This window comes from Lynx rufus, unplaced genomic scaffold (genome assembly GCF_022079265.1).
Source record: "Lynx rufus isolate CCGP_SWC_20201006 ecotype Redwood Valley unplaced genomic scaffold, mLynRuf1.p SCAF_6, whole genome shotgun sequence".
In the NCBI taxonomy this organism is placed as follows: domain Eukaryota; kingdom Metazoa; phylum Chordata; class Mammalia; order Carnivora; family Felidae; genus Lynx; species Lynx rufus.
In genome coordinates, this window is record NW_025814878.1 from 120887410 (window position 1) to 120907631 (window position 20222).

Consider the following 20222-nt stretch of genomic DNA (forward strand, 5'->3'; position numbering starts at 1 on the left):
GGGACCAACTTCTTCCTAGAATTAAATTCTGGGAGGATTTTATGTTGTAGATCCTTACAGGAAACTGCAGAACATAATGGAAATGTCTTCTGGTGCAGTTTCATAAAAGATGTGGAAACATTATTCAGGTGACTGTGCCTCTTACTAAAATTAGATCTTGAGTGACCATTCAAAGGCAATTTGATAGCTACAGTTTTAGAGACAATTCTGTGGGAGCTCTTAGAGCAGCATGCATGTTGTTTATTCTGTGTGCGTTGTGACTTTTCACATGGTTAAGGTTTTACTGTATTATAGGTCTATAGGTCTAGTGGTCTGACGGCCAATGTTCACGTTTGTAACTTACTACTGACACAGCCTGACAGTTCTCCAGAGAGCAGCAAACACACACAGTGCTGGGGCACGGCAGGTGGGGGGGTGGGGATAGGGGTATGACAGTGACCCAACCAGCAACCCCACATAGCCCCTCTTTTGCCTTCTCAAACCACTCATAACATTGTTTCGTTCAGACCCAGCTGATGAAATTATGAAGCGTGGTTTGTGAGCAAATGGTTAAGAATTCTTGAGACGTTTTTGGTGCAAAAAGGTGATTTTTATTATAGCATATAGAGAGGACCAGTGGGCAGAAAGAGCTGCCCTGAGATTGTGAGGAGTGACTGATTATATACTTCTAAGTTTGTAGGGGGAGGGGATAGAGATAAGTTTTTAAGGAATTTTGAAGCAAGGCTTTTAGGACCTTGAGGGGCTAGCTGCTAAGATAAGGTTGCTTTTCACTTTAATAAAACATAAACATTAAGGCACTAAGGCAGCATGAATTTCTTTAGGAAGGTCACACTCTGTATGTTTCAGGTGTTTACCAGCCGGCTGCAAGCTGCAAGGAGATTTAATTTTAAGCTACATTTCTCTTGCCTTTGTTTCCCTTATCACCAGCCTCTCCCCACGGCTAAGCTGTTGGCTTGGGTACAATGGAGAAAGCGGACCAGCAACAGAAGGGAAATACGAATCGCATCAGTGAAGTTCTGATTGCATCAGGATAGGTCCTGGACGAAGTCCTTGAGGGTGTCCCCAAAACACAGCACAGCCCTCCCACTTGAACCTGAACCTCACCTGTCGATAGGTTCCAGTGTCACTGAGCACGGTGATCATGTTTCTAGCAAGTAACACAAGTGGCCACAGAAACCTTAGCCACCTTGTCTCTAATACTTGCAGTAAAACAAAATTGTCTGGTATTTACAACTCAGGATGTGGACTTAGACTGCACCACTGTGAACAGAACCTGCCTAATCATCTCCGGCCCCTGGTGGCAATTTAAAATGTTCAGGGAGAGGTGCCTGGGTGGCTCAGTTGGTTGAGTGTCTGACTTTGGCTCAGGTCATGATCTCATGGTTCATGGGTTCCAGCCCCACACTGGGCTCTGTGCTGAGGGCTGGGAACCTGGAGCCTGCTTTGGATTCTGCATCTCCTTCTCTCACTACCCCTCCCCCTCTCACACTCTGCAACTCTCCCTCAAAATAAATAATAAAAACAATTTAAAACTTAAAAAAAAAAGTTCAGGGAAACTGGCTGTTAGCCATCTGAACAGGTGTGCGACCACAGATCTCTAGGATTGCAAGCTACAATCACAGAAAAAAAGCAGAAACACAGGTGGCCAATGGGACTGCTTTCTCTCCTAAGTTAACTGCTCTCCCTGCTTCTCTGCAGACTTCTGGGACACTCGCTTGCAACAAGTTTTGGGTCTCCAAGGCCTGCAGCTCCTCACAGGGTGTGTCACTAACAGTGCCACTGAATAGAGAAGAGAGAGGCACTAGGTACCCTCTTGTGCCTGGAAAAGAGCCACACTCTGCCCAAGTGAAGACCTGAGGGCCTCGCGGCTACGAGCATGGATGGGACCTCTCAGAGCAGGGGGATTTGCTAAGCAGCTAGTGCTGGCCCGGCCGACATGAGCACAGACCTTCCTGAATGGCAGTTTCGGATCCTAGAGAACATCAGACACATGAACACACGAACATACACGAGTCCAGAACATGGGATTTCAAAACGGGGCCTTTTATTTTTGGATTGTCACCAAAGGTCACTTTGCATTGTAGGCACATTGTGAAGTGTCAGAGGAAAAGTGGGTCAGCAGGAGAGAGGAGAAGGACCACGAACAGTGCCAACCATCTCCTTATGGGGAGGAGAATCGGCCACAGAACAGGATACTGTTGGTTTTGCTGTGCTGGATGAAGAAAAGGAAGGGGTGGTCGGCACAGAACCTGGGCATGATTCTTGCACATCGCAACATCATGATGGCCGCAGTGGCAGCCGCGGCCTCCGTGCCTTCCTCGTTGACCTCCACAAAGGACTTGTGCACCACCCTGGACAGATACAGGTCTTTCCTGGACGACATTCCAGAAAAGTCTGCCTTGGCCTGCTCGAAGGCATCGGTCATGCCCAGCGTGCAAAGGACGTTCTCCATGTTGTAATTCTCCTCCAGTTTGAATCTAGGGAGGAACACTTCCACCTCTTCTTCATCCAGCATGTCTGGCCTCGTCCATTCTGTGAATTTCTCATAAGTGATTTCTTTCTCCACCTAGAAGAGAGTTGAAGATTTTTAGATCCAGACCCGTGCTGCCCAACAGAACTATCTGCTGGGATGTGAATGCTCTGGGCTTTGCGGGGCAAGACAACAGTAACAGGAAGTGACAATAGCTTTAGAAACTGTTCACACGATCCCCTTGCCATCATAGCATGATTATTGCTCAGCATTTGTTACCGTTTTCAAATCGATGTTTTCATCTGGAAGCATGATGATCATATTCAGCTCTTTACCCACATAGGGAAGCACCAGAATTTGGGTGAATATTTCTCCAATATAGGTTATTTTAAAGGTGGATTTTTTAAACATCATTTGCACAGGTTTCTCCTCATTCTAAAATGGAAACAGATAAATGTTAAGTTGAAATAAGACCCAGTGGACACATTGGACAAATCGACAGAACTGGCCAGCCTGGGTTCTACAAACACTTACTTCCTTGGTTTCCAGAATACCACCTCAGCCCCCTCTTTTGCCAGCCCATCTTCATTGCCTCAGCCTCCAAACCCTGGGGTACTCAGGGCTCAGTCCTTACATTGCTTGTCTCCTGGTGACCTCAATCCTGTGACTTTATAATTTTTTTTTAACGTTTTTTATTTATTTTTGAGACAGAGAGAGACAGAGCATGAACGGGGGAGGGGCAGAGAGAGAGGGAGACACAGAATCGGAAGCAGGCTCCAGGCTCTGAGCCATCAGCCCAGAGCCCAATGCGGAGCTCGAACTCACGGACCGCGAGATCGTGACCTGAGCCAAAGTTGGCCGCTTAACTGACTGAGCCACCCAGGTGCCCCAATCCTGTGACTTTAAACAGAATCCCCCAACTTAGATTTCTAGCTGGGACTTCTCCCATGTACTCCACATATATTACACTCCCAAACATCTTACTGCTTACTTGGGACCTGCATTTGTACATTAAAGAAACCTCCAATGTCATATGTCACACTGGGCTCTTCATATTCCCTTCCAGGTCTGCTCTACCTACAATTTTCTTCATCTCAAGTGATGGCAATGCCACTCATCCCATTGTCAAAAACTAAGGAGTACCCCTGACTCCTGTCTTTCACCGCACAATGGACTCATTAACAAATCATATAGGCTCTGCTTTTAAAATATTAACATAAATGAGATCACACCTTTCTGCAGCTCCCCCTCTACTCCCAGGGAGTAAAAAAGCTCAAGTCCTTAAAAAGACCTGTAATTCTGACAAGAGCTTGTCCCGCATGCCCTGTGCTCCCATCTCCCTTTGCCCCTTGATGGTTCCATGGTCAATCCCAACAAGTTCGACCCCAAAACCTGGAGAGCCCACCTGAAACCGTACCCCCATCCACAACCTGTGTCCCTCCTCTGTGTCTGTCTCTGGATCACTACCACTATCTCATACACTCTTCTTTTCTTATTTATGCTGTCTCACCCCCAGAAAGACCTAATCTTCATGGGAGGGATGAGTCACTGGTTTTGTACACACTGTGATAGTACCTTGCACGAAGCCTGGTCTCAAACCAACATCTGCTGAATAAATGGATAAACAACTAAAGGACAGGAAAACTGAAAGGACCAGGCAAAATGAACACATCTTACTAGGAAAAAAATGCATTTGCCACCAGTGCATCCCCAGCCAGGCAGTAAGAAAGACCCAAGGACAGCAACCACATCTCAGCCAACAGCCCTCCTCCGCTCCTGATTCATGTGCAGTGTAAGACCTACAGCTGCTGTGAATCTGTCTGGCCCCAAGCTGCAGTCCCCAGTTCTCTGGGGCAGCACATTATTCTGTATTAGATGGAAGAAACTTCTGTTACCGCCTTCCATTGGTGCCTCTCAAAGGCTCGCCTGAACTGGCCTCAGCCACACCTGCCCCCTCGTTTCTCGTTCCTCATTCAGTCCTCGGCCAGTTATCAGCACACTTGTTCTATAACAGGCCAGGTAGTAAATATTTTCAGCTTTATGGACCATACAGTTTCTGTCCCAACTGCTCAACTCTACAGTTGTAGCATGAAATACCTAAACAAATAGATGTGCCTGTGTTCCATTAAAACTTTATTAAAAAAAAAAAAAAAAGTGGTGGGCTGGCTTTGACCTCAGGGTGCATGCGGTTTGCCAAGCCTTGCCTGAGGCAATTTCTCCTTCTACCCATCCAGGGATCAAAGCCCCTAGTCTTAGAATATAAAAGGATCCAATCTCAGAAAGGGAATGATTCATTAAATACACAACTGTGTATATAAATTTAATCTTATTTAGAAATAAAGGCATTTTAAAAATCCAGATGAACTGGGGCGCCTGGGTGGCGCAGTCGGTTAAGCGTCCGACTTCAGCCAGGTCACGATCTCGCGGTCCGTGAGTTCGAGCCCCGCGTCGGGCTCTGGGCTGACGGCTCAGAGCCTGGAGCCTGTTTCCGATTCTGTGTCTCCCTCTCTCTCTGCCCCTCCCCCGTTCATGCTCTGTCTCTCTCTGTCCCAAAAATAAATAAACGTTGAAAAAAATAAAAAAATAAATAAAAAAAAAAAAAATCCAGATGAACTAAAATCTGTTCACTTTCAGGCACAACGACCTCCACCCCCCCAAAGGCCTGTGCACTCAACACCTACTACCCTCCTTCTGTCTTTCTCCACTGGGGAGATGAGGAAGCAAGACAGAAGTCTTCACCTCCCCCCAGCTATGGCAGAAGCCACACCTGACAGAAGACCTAACTCTGGCCCATGAGATACAGAAGACAGGTTTGACTTTCTGAATGTCAGAACCCTGAAGGAGGCTTTGCTCTGCCTTTTGTCCTTTCCCTTCCTCCTGCCTGGATGACAGATACCATGACGGTGACCCTGAAAAAGGGCCACGTGCTAAGCATAGCAGAGCAGGAAGAGAGACAGTTGGTTCCCTGGGAGCGCCTGCCACCCCGGTACCCCAGCAGCCCTACTCCCTGCCCACCTGCAGGTCTCTGCTAGGGGACATGAACTTTCCATGAATCAAGTCCTAATATACATCTTATTAAAGATTAATTTCGGGGCGCCTGGGTGGTGCAGTCGGTTAAGCGTCCGACTTCAGCCAGGTCACGATCTCGCGGTCCGTGAGTTCGAGCCCCGCGTCGGGCTCTGGGCTGATGGCTCAGAGCCTGGAGCCTATTTCCAATTCTGTGTCTCCCTCTCTCTCTGCCCCTCCCCCGTTCATGCTCTGTCTCTGTCCCAAAAATAAATAAACATTGAAAAAAAAAAAAAGATTAATTTCAAGGAAAGAAATAATTTCCCCAGGTGAAAACAGGGCAACTCATTTCAGAATAAAGCTCAAAGGGGGGCAGCTGGGTGACTCAGTCAGTTAAGCATCTGACTTCAGCTCAGATCCTGATGTCACAGCTCATGGGTTCGAGCCCTGTGTCGGGCTCTGTGCTGACAGCTTGGCGCCTGGAACCTGGAGCCTGCTTGGGATTCTGTGTCTCCTTCTCTCTCTGTCCCTCCCCCACTCGTATTCTGCCTCCCTCCTTCAAAAGTAAACATTAAAAAAATTAAAAAAAAAAAAAAAAAGAATAGGAGCACCTGCATGGCTCAGTCGGTTGAGCATCCAACTTTTGCTCAGGTCATGATCTCATGGTTCATGGGTTCAAGCCCCAAATCAGGCTCTGTGCTAAGAGCTTGCTCAGAGCTTGGAGCCTGCTTCGGATTCTGTGTTTCCTTCTCTTTCTGCCCCTCCCCTGATTGTGCTCTCTTTGTCTCTCAAAAATAAATGTAAAAAAAAGTTTTTTTCTTTAAAGAATAAAGCTCAAAGGAAAATACATTTCTTGAGAAACTGAAAGTTCAGGCTCATGTCTGCTTAGAAGATCTAACTCATGGTCAGTGATCCAGAACAGGCTGTAATTGATCTCTTCTGTCTACTTAAGGTGTATGTGCAAAAATCTCTACAGTTAAAGATAATTTAAAAAGAAAGAATATACTAGATTCGGTGACAGAAAAGATATAAGGCCACCACAAAAAACCTCTTCAAATGTGGGGATAGCTCAACCTGATGTCTATCCTATATACATGTCCTTTTGTTTGCTTGTTTTTAAACAAAAATTAGTGTTTGTTATCCTTATCATCCAAACAAGACTGCAGATGGGACATCTGTTCAGTATTTATTGAGTACCAACTACATGCCCGGCACTTGTGAGACAGCCATCTATCTGCCCTCCTCAGGTGGTGCTGGGTATCCAACCTCTGCAGTGCTACCCTGAGGACCCACAGGGGGCACTATGGCCACTGAGAGGAGTGGGACAGAAATCCCCACGGGGAAGGAGGACTGTTAGGGAAGGTTTCCAGATGCTCCTGGAAAGGAAGGAATATATAGGTACTCATGGCAATTAAGACAGAGAAATGGAGATAAATGGGTAGGATCCAGGTCTGCAAAGAACCTTATATACATATTTTGGTCCAAACTTTATCTCAAAAGTTCTAGAAAGCCAAAAAGACCTTAAGACTGACAACTGACATCAGATTTGTGACTGTAAACAGAACACCTGGCAACAGTATGGCAGGTGACATGGGGAGCCAGACCGGAAGCCTCTGAGTTCAGAGCTACTTTTGATGACACAGCAAAGGAGAAAGGGAAGGCGTGATGGGGAGCCCTTATGCTGGACTGCTGAAGGCCATATAGGCCACAAGCTACTTGAGATGAGCTTTCTTGCATGTTTTAAAAACCAGGGTGAACACAGGGACTGTTTCCAAGAATCTCCTTTGTTAATGTGAAATATTTACCTTGCTGACTTTAAACGGTCTTTCTGTGGTCTGGCTTTTGTTAAACTGACTATCCCAGTTTCCTTTGAAATAGATGGCATTCACGAGAATCAGGTTCGTCACTGGGTCAACTGAACCTGGAGATAACAACTGTGTAATTTTACCTGAAAAGAAGAATTAAAGAATCAATGAATTTCCCGATGGTCAGAGAAAGACAAATACCATGTGATCTCACTGATATGTGGAATCCAAGAAACAAAAGAAAGGAACAAAGGGGAAAAAAGAGAGGGAGAGACAAACCAAAACAACATACTCTTAACTATAGAGAACAAATTGATGGTTACCAGTGGGATGTGGGCAGGGGACAAGTTGAAACAGGTAAAGGGGATTAAAAGAACACTTATCTCGATGAGCACTGAGGAATGCACAGAAGTGTCGAATCAGTATACTGTACACCTGAAACTAATATTACGCTGTATGTTAACTAACTCGAATTTAAATTAAAAAAAAAAAAGAGTTTCCTGATGCATTCATCAGGGATAATATTTAGATTGGGCAATTCCCTTGTGAGGTACACAGATAAAGGAGTTCACAGTCCCCCAAATATAACCACATAAGGGGATTCTGGTCCTTATAACAACAGTAGCAACAAAAACTTAAAAAGCCCTGGTAAGAAAAATACCATGCCTTGAAGAAAACATAAGATGAACAAAGAAGTATGTGCAGGCTGAATTCACAAGTTGGACAGAAGGGAATGCTTGGTCCCTTGAAGAAAGATTTAATGGACAGTCAGAAAGGTGAGAGGCTAGGGGTACACAGAAGAGTTTAAGAGCTGCAGGTGAATAAGGGCCTAACCAAGGATCCTGCAATAACGCACGGTAATTATACAGGATGAGACCTGTATCTGGCTTTTTCTTTACTGTACATTAACATTAACAACAACAATGGCAACAAAGTGGATCATTCTGGAACAGCTGTACCGAGTACTGAGAGACATCACAGACACATTGACAAAAACAGGGAAGAGCTAGAGAAAATCAGCATATACTGACAGTATTTCAGAAGCAGATTTTAAAAATTTACGTTATTTAGAGAAAAGCATCATTCCTCTTTACATTTTGATGGTCTTGTGAAAGAGGACAGTGAGACCAACTAAGCTACTATTAAGATAGAGCAACGGTGTATTTTCACCTTCCGTCTTTTCGGCTACCCAGGTGTTGATGTGTTCCCTGGACTCTTCTGTAGCGTTGATAAAGTCGAGCTCTTCCATCTCTGCCTGGTAGAATTTACGGCAGGAGTCTTTGAAAGACTAGGAGAAACAGAGCAACATCATCACATGGCTGCAGAAATAATCAACACTTACAGCTTACTTCTTCACTGCACCAAATCAGAATGTAGGTAATTTTGATTTACATACGTAACGTACAAATAAATACGAGGAATTAACTGAAAATCCAATTTCTCGTTTTTCAGCTACGTTTAAACTTAGCTTCTAAACCAAGTAAAACAGTTGTCTGAACATCAAATATCAATAACTACCGGATTCTTTGAGGGATTAACTGCACATCAGTGAGGTAAGTACAAAGACACGGAGACGCAGCTACTACAGAGTGTCGTTCCTGACAAGCCGCTGCGTTTGCTCTGTGAGTCCTGCCCACAGCAAGAGCCACAGCTGCCTGTGCATTTCAGAACAATGGACTGGAAACAAGGGCCTGCTGTTCCATACAATGGTGGAAAGTGTATGATTCTACACCACCCCTCCCACTACAACGTTCTGTGATGAGGGCAATGTTCCAAATCTGCACTGCCCAAAACAGTGCCACGTGCTGCTATTGAATGCTTGGAATATTGGCAGTGCCACTGAGGAACTGAATACTGAACTGTAATTTTAATTATTTACACTGAAATTTAAATAGCTACATGTGTCTAGTGGCTACCATTTTGGATGGCTCAGTTTTAGAGAATGAGCAGCTCTCAAAAAAAAGTATAAACTGTATCATGTTAACAAAGTCTATTAAATGATGATGACATTAGTGAACACATACTTTATGCCATATAAAAGCAGAAAATCTGATAGAGAGTAAATGGAGTGAAATAACTAATGTGTGGAAAGCATGCTATGGAATGGTTTCCCAATCCTTCTTTTGACCAGCTTACAGCTAAATATTTAATTTCCCTTTTCAGGACTGTTTTTCTATTACAGGATTTCACATTGCTCCTTTGATATAGTGTCAGAGAGGTCACGTGGCACAGTAATGTAGCTACAAACACAAGTCCTGCAACTTATTAGCTGCGTGGCCTTTAAAAAGTCACTTTGTTTCTCTAAGCTTCCTTGCCTTTCCCTGTAAATGAGGATTCGGCATCCATCCGAGGACCAGATGAATTCTTATCATCAATGCTGTTTTACGAAATCTCAGCATGTCGCAGACACTGCACTAAGTGATCTAGGTATATCATTTTACTTAGTCCTCAGATACTTTGTGCTCCCCCCACTTTGCTGCTCTGCTGTTGCTCAATGCCTTTGAAAATGTTTTCAGTCTCTCAATCTAAGAAAATAGTCTGGAGGCAAACTGGGCACTCGTGTATTGATCCTTGGGTGATTTCTACAACTTTTTATTTATTTAAATCCAAGTTAGTTAACATATGGCGTAATCATGATTTCAGGAATAGAATTGAGAGATTCATCACTTATATATAACATCCAGTGCCCCTCCCAACAAGTGCTCTCCTTAATGCCCATCACCCATTTAGCCCATCCCCCCTCCCACACCCCTCCAGCAATCCTCAGTTTGTTCTCTGTATTTAAGAGTCTGTTATGGTTTGTCTCCCTCTATGTTTGTATCTTATTTTTCCTTCCTTTCCCCTGTGTTCATATGTTTGTTTCAATTTCTATAACTTTTAAACACACTTGAAAATAATTGTTTGCTATTTAAATTACTATTTTATAAGCAATGACTAGTCAAACTGAGAGAATATCTAATTATTAGTTGTGATTGGTATTGGATTCTTGGAACACTAAATTGATAAGAAATTATTGAGGAACACTCCTAAACCCTCTATCTTATATTTCAATATCAAAATAAGATTTGAAACATCAATGATTTCTTAAAAATATCCATCAGAAAAGAAAGTAAATTAAAGAAAATCAGCCAATTCTTTGTGTTTATTGGAAGTTTTGTTTCTTCTTTATACCAAAGGCTTATAAAAAGATGAGGCAACAGCCTAGGAAGTAGCTAAGACTGATAAAAATAAGTAAAACAGGCTGTAAAAAATTCACACCATAGTGAACAAATCTTAGCATTATTTGACCTCGTGCTTGACTACATTTACTTTACTCCAAATATTTTAAAACAGTGAGTCTGAAGCAAGTTTAAAAACTGAAAAAAAATCATGTAATAGAATAAGATTGATATCCCAAACATAGAAAAAGAATAAATCAGTAAGAAAAAGACAGCCCAATAAAAAGTATGCCAAGAAAATTCTCAGAAAAGATACAAATTTCCAATAAACATAAGGAAAGATGATCAATCTCTTAATAATAAAAATTTAAGAGGTTAACAACATGCAGTGTTGATGATGAAGAGTTGAAATGAGCACTCCGCTGGTACCCCTAGAGAGAATGTAAATGGCTACAGTACTCTGGACAATTTCAATATTTGCTATAGCTTCAAAGCTTCACTCCCTTCCTCCCTGCTACAAATCCATCTTAGAGTAACACACGTACATAGGGCACAGGAGTCACGTACACTAACATTCACTGTCTGAATGCCCATCAGTGGGGGAATGGCGTACTAAGTATGTTTCAGTACATCCATACTTAAGAATAGCAGATAACAGTTAAACAGAGTGAGGTAGATCCTCATATATGCAAAGAATTTAAGACACAGTATTGGGTGAAAAGAAACAAGTACAAAATAATACTTTGGTATAATGACATGACGTAGAGAAAAACCCACACAACAGATTTGTATATGTACGGGGGATACACATCAGATCTATGAAAGCTTACACCGGGGAGGGGAATGATGAGGTGTGGAAGTGGGTGTGAGGACTCTTGCTTTGAGTGCTTTATTTGCATTTTTATGTAACAAGAATATAGTCATCATGCAACAAACATATACTCACATACTCACATATTACTTGAGTAGTTTTTGAAAAATGATAAAAAGCATTAAAGCACTATAAATAAACAGAACCAGTATAATTAGACAAGTAACTTTACAAAAATTCTGCACTGGAAAAAACAATAGAAATATTTACATGTGTAAAAAGTTGAACAAGTATCATAATGCATAAAAAATTATTGATATGTAGAAAACAATGATTAGAAATACTCATTTTGATCACTTCTTTGTTTCAGCCAATTCACTTTGAATTGTGTTTGTTCCATGTTAGTTCTTTTGTAATTGTCTCATCGAAGCCTCACAAAAATCTGGACATTATTTGTTATAAGGCTCATTTTACAGAAGATTAAAACTGAAACAGGGTTCAAGGGAATGCATGAAGTTAGTAAGTGGAGACCTGAGTTCATGTGCACCTGTATGAATTCATAACCCACAGGCTTTCTGCTATACTGCGTGACCCCTCCTCCCCACTACCCCAGTGTCTTTACTTTCTTAGTCAAAAACAGCAAGTATGACTTACTGAGAGGAAATCATAAGACTTCTCTCCAAAGAGCCTGTTGGCAGTTCTAAGCAAGTACCGTGCATCAGTCCTGTTGATTTCAGTAAGAAGCGACTGGAACCCCTGGTGGACATCACCTCCTCCGCTGCTCTTACTTAAAGAAAGTGTCTGAAATGAAAAACAGAATACAAATACCTAACTTAAGTGTGCCTTGACTGCAGGAAATGGATACAACACCAAACTCCACCTAAGAACTGTACAGATCCTAACTAGAGCTTAAAAGAAGATGCATCCAGTTGAAGACAAAAAGCAGCTCGAAAGCCACCCAGTTTGCCATCCTCCAGCACTTTCTGCAAGGAGTCAGGGCACTGCCCGCACTGGCATCAGTGGCAGTGCCCCTTCACACACCGTATTCTATGTGCTCTATAGGGCTGCAAATAAGGCTGCCAACAGGCCTCCCATCTCTGCAAACACAGGCCGCTCCTCATACTGAAAGGTCTGGCCTCTCCCATCCATCCTTGGGTCTGGCTGGTGCTGTGATGGGGTCTGGCCACTAGAATGCAGAAGGGACACTATTCCAGGCCGGGGCCTTACAAGGTCTGGCAGCTCCATATTTAATCTCTCATACCCCAGCCACCATGATGTGAGGAAGCCCGGGGTATCCCGCTAGAGGCCACATGGAAAGTCCTGGAGAGCTGACACCACATGGGGGAACTACCTATAGGAGAATGGAGGCCCCAGACACATGATAGAGGCCTTCCTAGATCATGCGTGATCCCAGCTGACACCATGTGGGTCAGACCACAGAATCTGAGAAATAATCAGCCTTTGCTATTTCCAACCACTAAGTCTTGGACAATTTGTTTTGTAGCCATAGAAGTTCATGCAGCAATCCAGACATGGACTTCTGCCCTGACAACATCCAAAACATGGCAGCAGCTTTGGGCCCAGGCAGCTGGCAAAGGCCGGGAGGAAGGAGAGTGAGGAGATGGTAAGCAGAGGCTAGAAAGCCACTGAAGAAATCACTAGCAGTGGCTGGAGAAAAGGGGCTCCTGGCATGTCCCAGCAGAAGAGACTGTAACCTGCAGTGGCGAGGAAGGTTGGGCGTTTCCCCAACAAACCAGGTATCTGTCTAAGTAGATGTCCAGAAGGAATGGGGCTTGTAGCTGCCTAGGATAGAGTACAGGAAGGGAAAGAAGAAGTAAAGAAGGAATTGTTTCATTTTCTTTTTTTTTTATTTTTTTAATGTTTATTTTATTTTTGAGAGGGAAAGAGAGACAGAGAGTGTGCAGCGGAGGGGCAGAGAGAAAAGGAGACACAGAATCCGAAGCAGACTCCAGGCTCTGAGCTGTTAGCACAGAGCCCGACACGGGGCTCAAACTCCCAAAATGCAAGATCATGACCTGAGCTGAAGTCAGAGGCTTAACCGACTGAGCCACCTAGGCTCCCCTAGGAATTATTTCATTTTCAAGCAGAATTTAAAGGAAAATTTTCCAACCTAAGACTTGGTGAGTAGAAAATTAAAAGGTTTCTTATTCCCAGCCTCTCCAGCTGGCAAATGATTCTAAATGTGAGAAATGGCCTCAGAACAAAGATCAAGTCCAAGGTATGGGCTTCAAGGCAGGATCAAGTTCTACTTTATTAAAACCTGAGAAAGATGAAGGCAGACTAAGTGCCTCACAGACCCACTCAGCTAGACAAAGGGGCTTCTGAGCATCTTAAGGACATTGTCAGCCAGTACTCTCATCCCAGGCCAACACAGAGTCCTGCCTCAAACAGGTTTGTGCATATTATCATTTATATCACTATGTCAATTATAAATTGACACATAGAAACCCAACTGTTTAGAGGAAAAACTCTGCCGACATCTCGATCTCACACTTCCAGGCTCCAGAACGGTGAGGAAATACACTTCTGTTCTTTAGGCCCCTCAATCTGTGGTACCTTGTTATAGCACCACTAGCAGACTCAGACATCCCCCTGCCATTTTTGAAGAGAATGTCACAAAACTCTGCACCCAGGAACCATACTAAACAACCTCATAGCCCTGCTCCTCCTGGACTTCAAGCCCAAGACTGGACCCTCTGGGGTCTTGGGAAGGGGGTAAGTGTACCTTACCTGTGGAGGACTGGGAATCACTAGGGGCCAAAGGGCAGACCACGGCAGTCATCAGTAACCCAATGAGTTAATGCCTTCAGTATTCACATCGCTATACAGCCCCTCTTTGGCTGACTTTGGACTTGGCCACCTGACTGGTGTCAGCCAACAGCACGTTAGCAAACATGACGTACCAGAGGCTTGATAAGCATTTGTACATTTAAGCTGTTCTTCTTGGAAGCTGGGTACTGTCCTGTAAGGATGCCCAGGCTACCCTGTCAAGGAGACACCACGTAGAAGCCGAAGGGAGGAGACAGCACATGGAGGAAGAAGCCACATGGAAGAGGCCCAAGACCCCACACCAGTGACCCAGCTGGGACCGAGTGGAGTGGAGGCATCACCCAACACATTCAGAATCCTATAACAGTAATTATCATCTTAAGCCACTAAGTTTTACGGTGCTGTTACTCAATAAGAAACAACTGAAATACTACTGAAAACATTTTTGGCTGATAAGTGCCACTCTAAGAAGGTTTTACACTTAAATGAGAAAATTAAAACAAAAATTTCTAATAATTGGGGTGCCTGGGTGGCTTAGTCGGTTAAGTGTCCGACTTCGGCTAAGGTCATGATCTCACAGTTTGTAGGTTCTAGTCCTGCATCAGGCTCTGTGCTGGAAGCTCAGAGCCTGGAGCCTGCTTTGGAGTCTGTGTCTCCCTCTCTCTCTGCCCCTCCCCCACTCACACTTTGTCTCTCTCTCTCTCTCTCAAAAATAAACATTAAAATTTTTTTTTAATTTCTAATAATTGAAAAGCAAGTGACAATATCCAAAATATATCACAGAACTCAACTTGAACCTTGTGACTTTACCCCTACTCAAAAACTCAAACTCATGTATAAACTATCATCAGGGGTAGTGAGATCACTCATTCTTCTAAATGGAGCACACCACTTCCTCCCCAACAGATCTGAGACACCCATTCCGGGGTGCCCACTCGCGCAGGGCTAACTCTCTGTCCCCATCCTGCAACACCAGCAGAGGGATCTGTCAAGAGCAAATCCTGGATGTGAAAGTGGAGGACCAGCCCAACTGACAAATTAATGGCATTTATGGTTGCCCAGAAGTAGCTTCAGGTACATACCTGGGCCATCTGGGCTGCAGTGTTTCCCTTGGCACCCATGAAGACCATGGACAGGGCAGAAGAGATGCTCATGGGCGAGAAAAACACATTTTTCGAGTTGTCTTCACCCAGCTTTTTCAGCAGACTTAAGGCAAAGGTGCCGTTTGCTTCTGAAAGAGTATCCATGATGGTGAGCCTGAAACAACAGATTTAAAATCAGTATCACATAAGTACAGGCTTACATGCTGACTGTATTTCACTCTGTTATTAATAGTTACCGTTTTGGTTCAGTGGGCAAATGGGTACCTACACAAAACTCTATTTCTTTTGGGGGCCCTCAAAATTATTTTGCATGTTTCTAATATTACATGAAAAAACAAACAAACAAACAATGATATTAATAATACAATCCTGTTTTGTGGGGGGGAGCAGGGGACTGCTACGTGCACTTATCTGTGAGCACAGAGAAAGCGTGGAAGGTTGCACACTTGACAGCTTACCTGAGTTACTTCCTGGGGGTGGGACCAAGAAAGGACTTAATTGGCTTTTGCTTCTATTTCTGTATTGTTTGGCATGATGTGGGGCTTATATGTGTTGTTTTATAATTTAAAAACCATTCAAATGATAAATCCAACCACAAGGTTACACACACAAAAAAAATATGGTTGAATGCTTTTATCATGTGGGAAAGAGGAACCCAATTTTAGGGTAGCCTGTGGCCTGAAGATAAGAGATAAATCAAACCACATACGAAGTCATACAAATGCCTTAAAAACAAGGAATTTTGACCTTCAATTCTCCTTCTATGAAACCTGTGCTTGTGTCAAAGTCCAAACCCAGGGCCACGTTCCCCAGATCTGTTACTGCCCACAGGCCCAGGCCTTCTTGCCCTTTGTTCTGGACAAGGGCACTGGATAGCAGGTGCCTGCCCATGGCCGCCTCTGGTTACAGGCTTCAGAGGTCAGGGGTCAGACAGCACATATTGGGCATGTAGGGCATGTGGCCACATCCCTGGTGGCTTAGGCAGGGTCCAGAGGAGGAATAGTTCTGGGCAGTCAGGGATAGGGTGGATGTGAGAGTCTTCAAGCAGGTTAAAGCACAGTAGGTCTTTAGAAAGACCTATTATTGACTCCCCCTTTGCCATGGGGGATCTGAAGTTCACAGAAGTGAAGTGATGTTTCCAGGCTAAGGAACTGAATAGCTAAGGCTGAACTCAGGGCCAGCAAATTGTCTTTCCACTGCTCCTCTAGATATCCCCACTTCAGGAAGAGCCTGAAGTACAGCACAGAGGGGTCAGGAGAGAAGGCAAGAGGCAGCAAGGGGTCCGAGCAGTCAGTCAGCTGTAGATGCAGCAGAACAGGCTGGTGGGGAGCAGATTCTGGGGAAAGCAGCACCTGCCTGCTCTGATATCACTTACAGAAGTTTACAAACTACGTTTCCCCAGATTGAGGAAATGACTCATTTGAGCTATGGGGGGGAATCTACAGAACAAGGAAAGGGAGAGGCAAGAGAGGACATCTTCATGGTGTAGAAGGGAAAGGGAAGGAGGCATCTAACAGAAAGACCCCGTGAAGAGAATGAGGAGTTAACCATTCTTCCCCGAGGATGGCTTTATGATTATAACTACAGTGGTTGGCTGCATATGGGCAGCAAAGATATGCCCATACTAACCCTTGGAACATGAGAATATTCCCTTACACAGCAAAAGAGACTTTGTAGATGTGATTATAGAAAGGATTTTTTTTTCATGTTTATTTTGAGAGAGAGAGAGAGAGAGAGAGACAAAGCACTAGCAAGGGAGGGACAGACAGAGAGAGAGAGGGAGAGAGAGAATCCCAAGCAGGCTCCTCACTGTCAGCACAGAGCCTGATGCAGGGCTCAGTCTCAGGAACCATGAGAACATGACCTGAGCCAAAATCAAGAGCCTGACACTTAACTGACTGAGCCACCCAGGCACCCCTAAATGAAAGATCTTGACGTGGGGAGATCATCGTGAATTATTCAAGTGGTCCCTAAATTGAATCACACGTATCCTTATGAGAGGCAGGCAGAGAGGAATTTGATGAAGAAAGCAATGTGGGGACTGAAGCAAAATGCTACCATGCTGGCTTGAAAACTGGAGGAAGTGGGGACAAACAAGGAATGCAAAAACTGCATCTCTAGAAGCTGGAAAAGGGGTGGTGACAGACTCCCCGCTACAGCCTCTGGGGAGAGCACGACCCTGTCAAAACCCCGGTGTTGTTCAGTGAAGCCTGTCAGCCTTGAGGCCTCCGGAAGCATGAGAGAACAAATGCGCTGAGCTTGCGGGAATCTGCTACAAGAGCCACAGGAAACTAATATTGCAACTTACATACCTGATAAATTTTATTTACTATCCTTGTTTTAAACATTTTGTTTGCAAACTCTATTCACTATAGAGAATAGCTGGGGTGCTGAGCACTCCTGGTTTGCTCAGACTTTCCATACATATCTGAAATTACTAATTTCTAAGAGAAGTACATAGAACATACACCTTATTAAAATTCTTCTGAAATAATGGATTCTTTGTTGATACAGAAATAACTTCAAGATTTTGCAGACCCTTGGGAACATCAATAGAAACAAAAGTAGCTATTCGATGGAACTGATGCAAAAATTATATTGTTTATTTGGATTTTACATCAGCAAGTGCTGCCTGCTTCTCAATTTTAAGAGAAACAACTGTGAAAACAGGTTTAAGAATGAAGAATTAGGTACGAGGACGTACCACAGGGCAAGAGGCACAGTCCCAAGCATTCCTAACACAATCCAATGTCAAGACTCAGGCAGGTGTCTGTGGGTCCCCCACCACACAAATCTTCCTCTTAGCTGGGGACAGGGACACCTCTGGCTTGGCCCCCAAGATGGCTCAGCCCCCACTGATGCTGGCTACCCAGCCCCTCAGCGAATTGAGAAAGCTCAAAGAGCAGTAGTTCCTCAACATAAAGCAGCTTCAGTCTTCTGGCTTTAAACACTGACCCTGGAAAAACCAAGCCAGGACATTCAGAGGAAAAGGCACAAGTCAGGAGGGAGATGAGGTTTTCAGTTCCGGCTCTGGGACTCTGAATGTGTTACTTGGTTCCTGCTCCCTGCATGAGGAAGAGGGGGCCAGGTAATCTGTGTGCCCTGCCGTCTTCGATGTCTATTGTTAACATGAATGCAGAAAGAAGAGCCAGAGAGGAGTTTACCCTTCAAAGCCCAAGGTGAAGTCTAACAGCATTCCATTTCTCAGCTGACAACGACGGATAGCTGTTAAAAATGAAATTATGTTCACACTCAGGGCGCCTGGGTGGCTCAGTTGGTTGCGGCAGACTTCAGCTCAGGTCGTGATCTCACCATTCGTGGGTTCAAGCCCCACATCGGGCTCTGTGCTGACAGCTCGGAGCCTGGAGCCTGCTTCAGATTCTGTGTCTCCCTCTCTCTCTGCCCTTCCCCTGCTCATGCTCACTTGTGCTCTCTCTCTCTCAAAAATAAATAAAACATTTAAAAAAGTTATATCCACGTCCTATGAAAATTGTTAAATAAGAAAGAAACATGAAATCAATGATGGTTGTAGGCTTATTCCAGATATGCAGGATAATCTTATAGCAGAAAATAAGTTAATCATGAAATAACTGAATTGCCCACTCATAATAAATGTCCTTAAAACAAAAAGAAAATGGTACTTCCTATACTTCCTTAATGTGACAAGGAGTATCAGCCATCATCGATGATAAAATGTTAGAAACAGTTCCCTTGTGCCTCAAACAGGAACAATAACTAGTGATTACATTAAAAAGTTTTAACTTCAGGGGCGCCTGGGTGGCGCAGTCGGTTAAGCGTCCGACTTCAGCCAGGTCATGATCTCGCGGTCCCTGAGTTCGAGCCCCGCGTCAGGCTCTGGGCTGATGGCTCGGAGCCTGGAGCCTGTTTCCAATTCTGTGTCTCCCTCTCTCTCTGCCCCTCCCCCGTTCATGCTCTGTCTCTCTCTGTCCCAAAAATAAATAAACGTTGAAAAAAAAATTATTAAAAAAAAAAAGTTTTAACTTCAGAAAAAATAAATACCCATTTTTGAGTATATACTACACACTGGGACCTATATTAGTACTTTTCCTAAATGACTCTTATAACCTTGTAAAGCTGGTTGAGAATATCAGCATTTGATAAGCAAAGAAATGGAGCCATTGCTCTTTTATCACAAGGCTGTACAAATGGTAGAGTGAAGGCTAGAAACCAGGTCTGCATGGCACTGGAGTTCAATCACTAAGGCATATAGACTTCCAAAAAAAAAAAAAAAAAAAAGGAGAGGTGGAGAGCAAATTCAACATATCTTTTTAAAACACAATTTTTGAAAGTTAAAAAACCATTAATTTCCAACAATGACTAAGATAGGTATTCCTTCCTATACTGTGTAAATGATCCTATAAATTGCTATGCCAATATTTCCAGAGCATAATTTGCAATTAAAAAAATAAAAATAAAGGACAGGGCGGCAGCACATGGAGAGGTCGCCTCAGCGTCTCTCACTCTACAGAGACTGCAGTGGAATCTGCGTGGCTCAACCACTGGAAATCCATGATGGAGAAGAGGGGAGGGGCTTGCGACAACCAGCACATGGATCTTGGCAGACCAAGTTCATGCCCGCAGTGTCCACATAGTAATCCCACCCGGAGGCTTTCCTCATCCGTAGAACTAAGTCAGGGATGCACTCTAACCAGGGAACACACCAGAGTGGAGATCTGCCTGATTCAGATCATCAAACGAGGAGTTCTGCCAGCCCTAGAGCCCAGTCTGCCCATGCCTGGGCAAGATGCTGAGTCATAGCCCCACCCATGGCTGCTGAGAGTGCCTTCCAGCCCCATCTGACCAGAAGGCCTGGTGACAACTCCTGGAAGCTGTGCTGCCCAGTGGTGCTCAAGCTGAGAAGTGGGCAGGCAGAGCTGACTGCCCCCAGAGCAAAGCCAGTACCAGGTACGGAGGCAGTGGGATTAATTCACAGAGGATTGAGGGTAACTCCAGGACTCTCCCAACCAGACAGCCTGTTTGGGAAACTGAAGGTTAACTTGGAGCAGCCTTCCCTCTCCCACCCAGGCAAGGTAGCTGAATCACAGCCCCACCTGCCTG

The 20222-nt window shown here is 44.2% G+C and overlaps 1 protein-coding gene across 1 annotated transcript in view; it reads right to left on the reverse strand.

The window, feature by feature from the left end:
- Positions 1 to 2022: 2022 nt before the first annotated feature.
- Positions 2023 to 20222, reverse strand: part of SERPINB6 (serpin family B member 6) — a 47308-nt gene continuing 29108 nt past the window's right edge. Inside the window, exons 2-7 of the mRNA XM_047102824.1 lie at positions 15123 to 15297; positions 11905 to 12051; positions 8452 to 8569; positions 7282 to 7424; positions 2750 to 2905; positions 2023 to 2566 (exon numbers count right to left, since the gene is read on the reverse strand). Of these exons, the coding sequence (XP_046958780.1) occupies positions 2162 to 2566; positions 2750 to 2905; positions 7282 to 7424; positions 8452 to 8569; positions 11905 to 12051; positions 15123 to 15297 (1144 nt within the window). The 3' untranslated portion in view covers positions 2023 to 2161. The remainder of the gene's footprint in view (positions 2567 to 2749; positions 2906 to 7281; positions 7425 to 8451; positions 8570 to 11904; positions 12052 to 15122; positions 15298 to 20222) is intronic.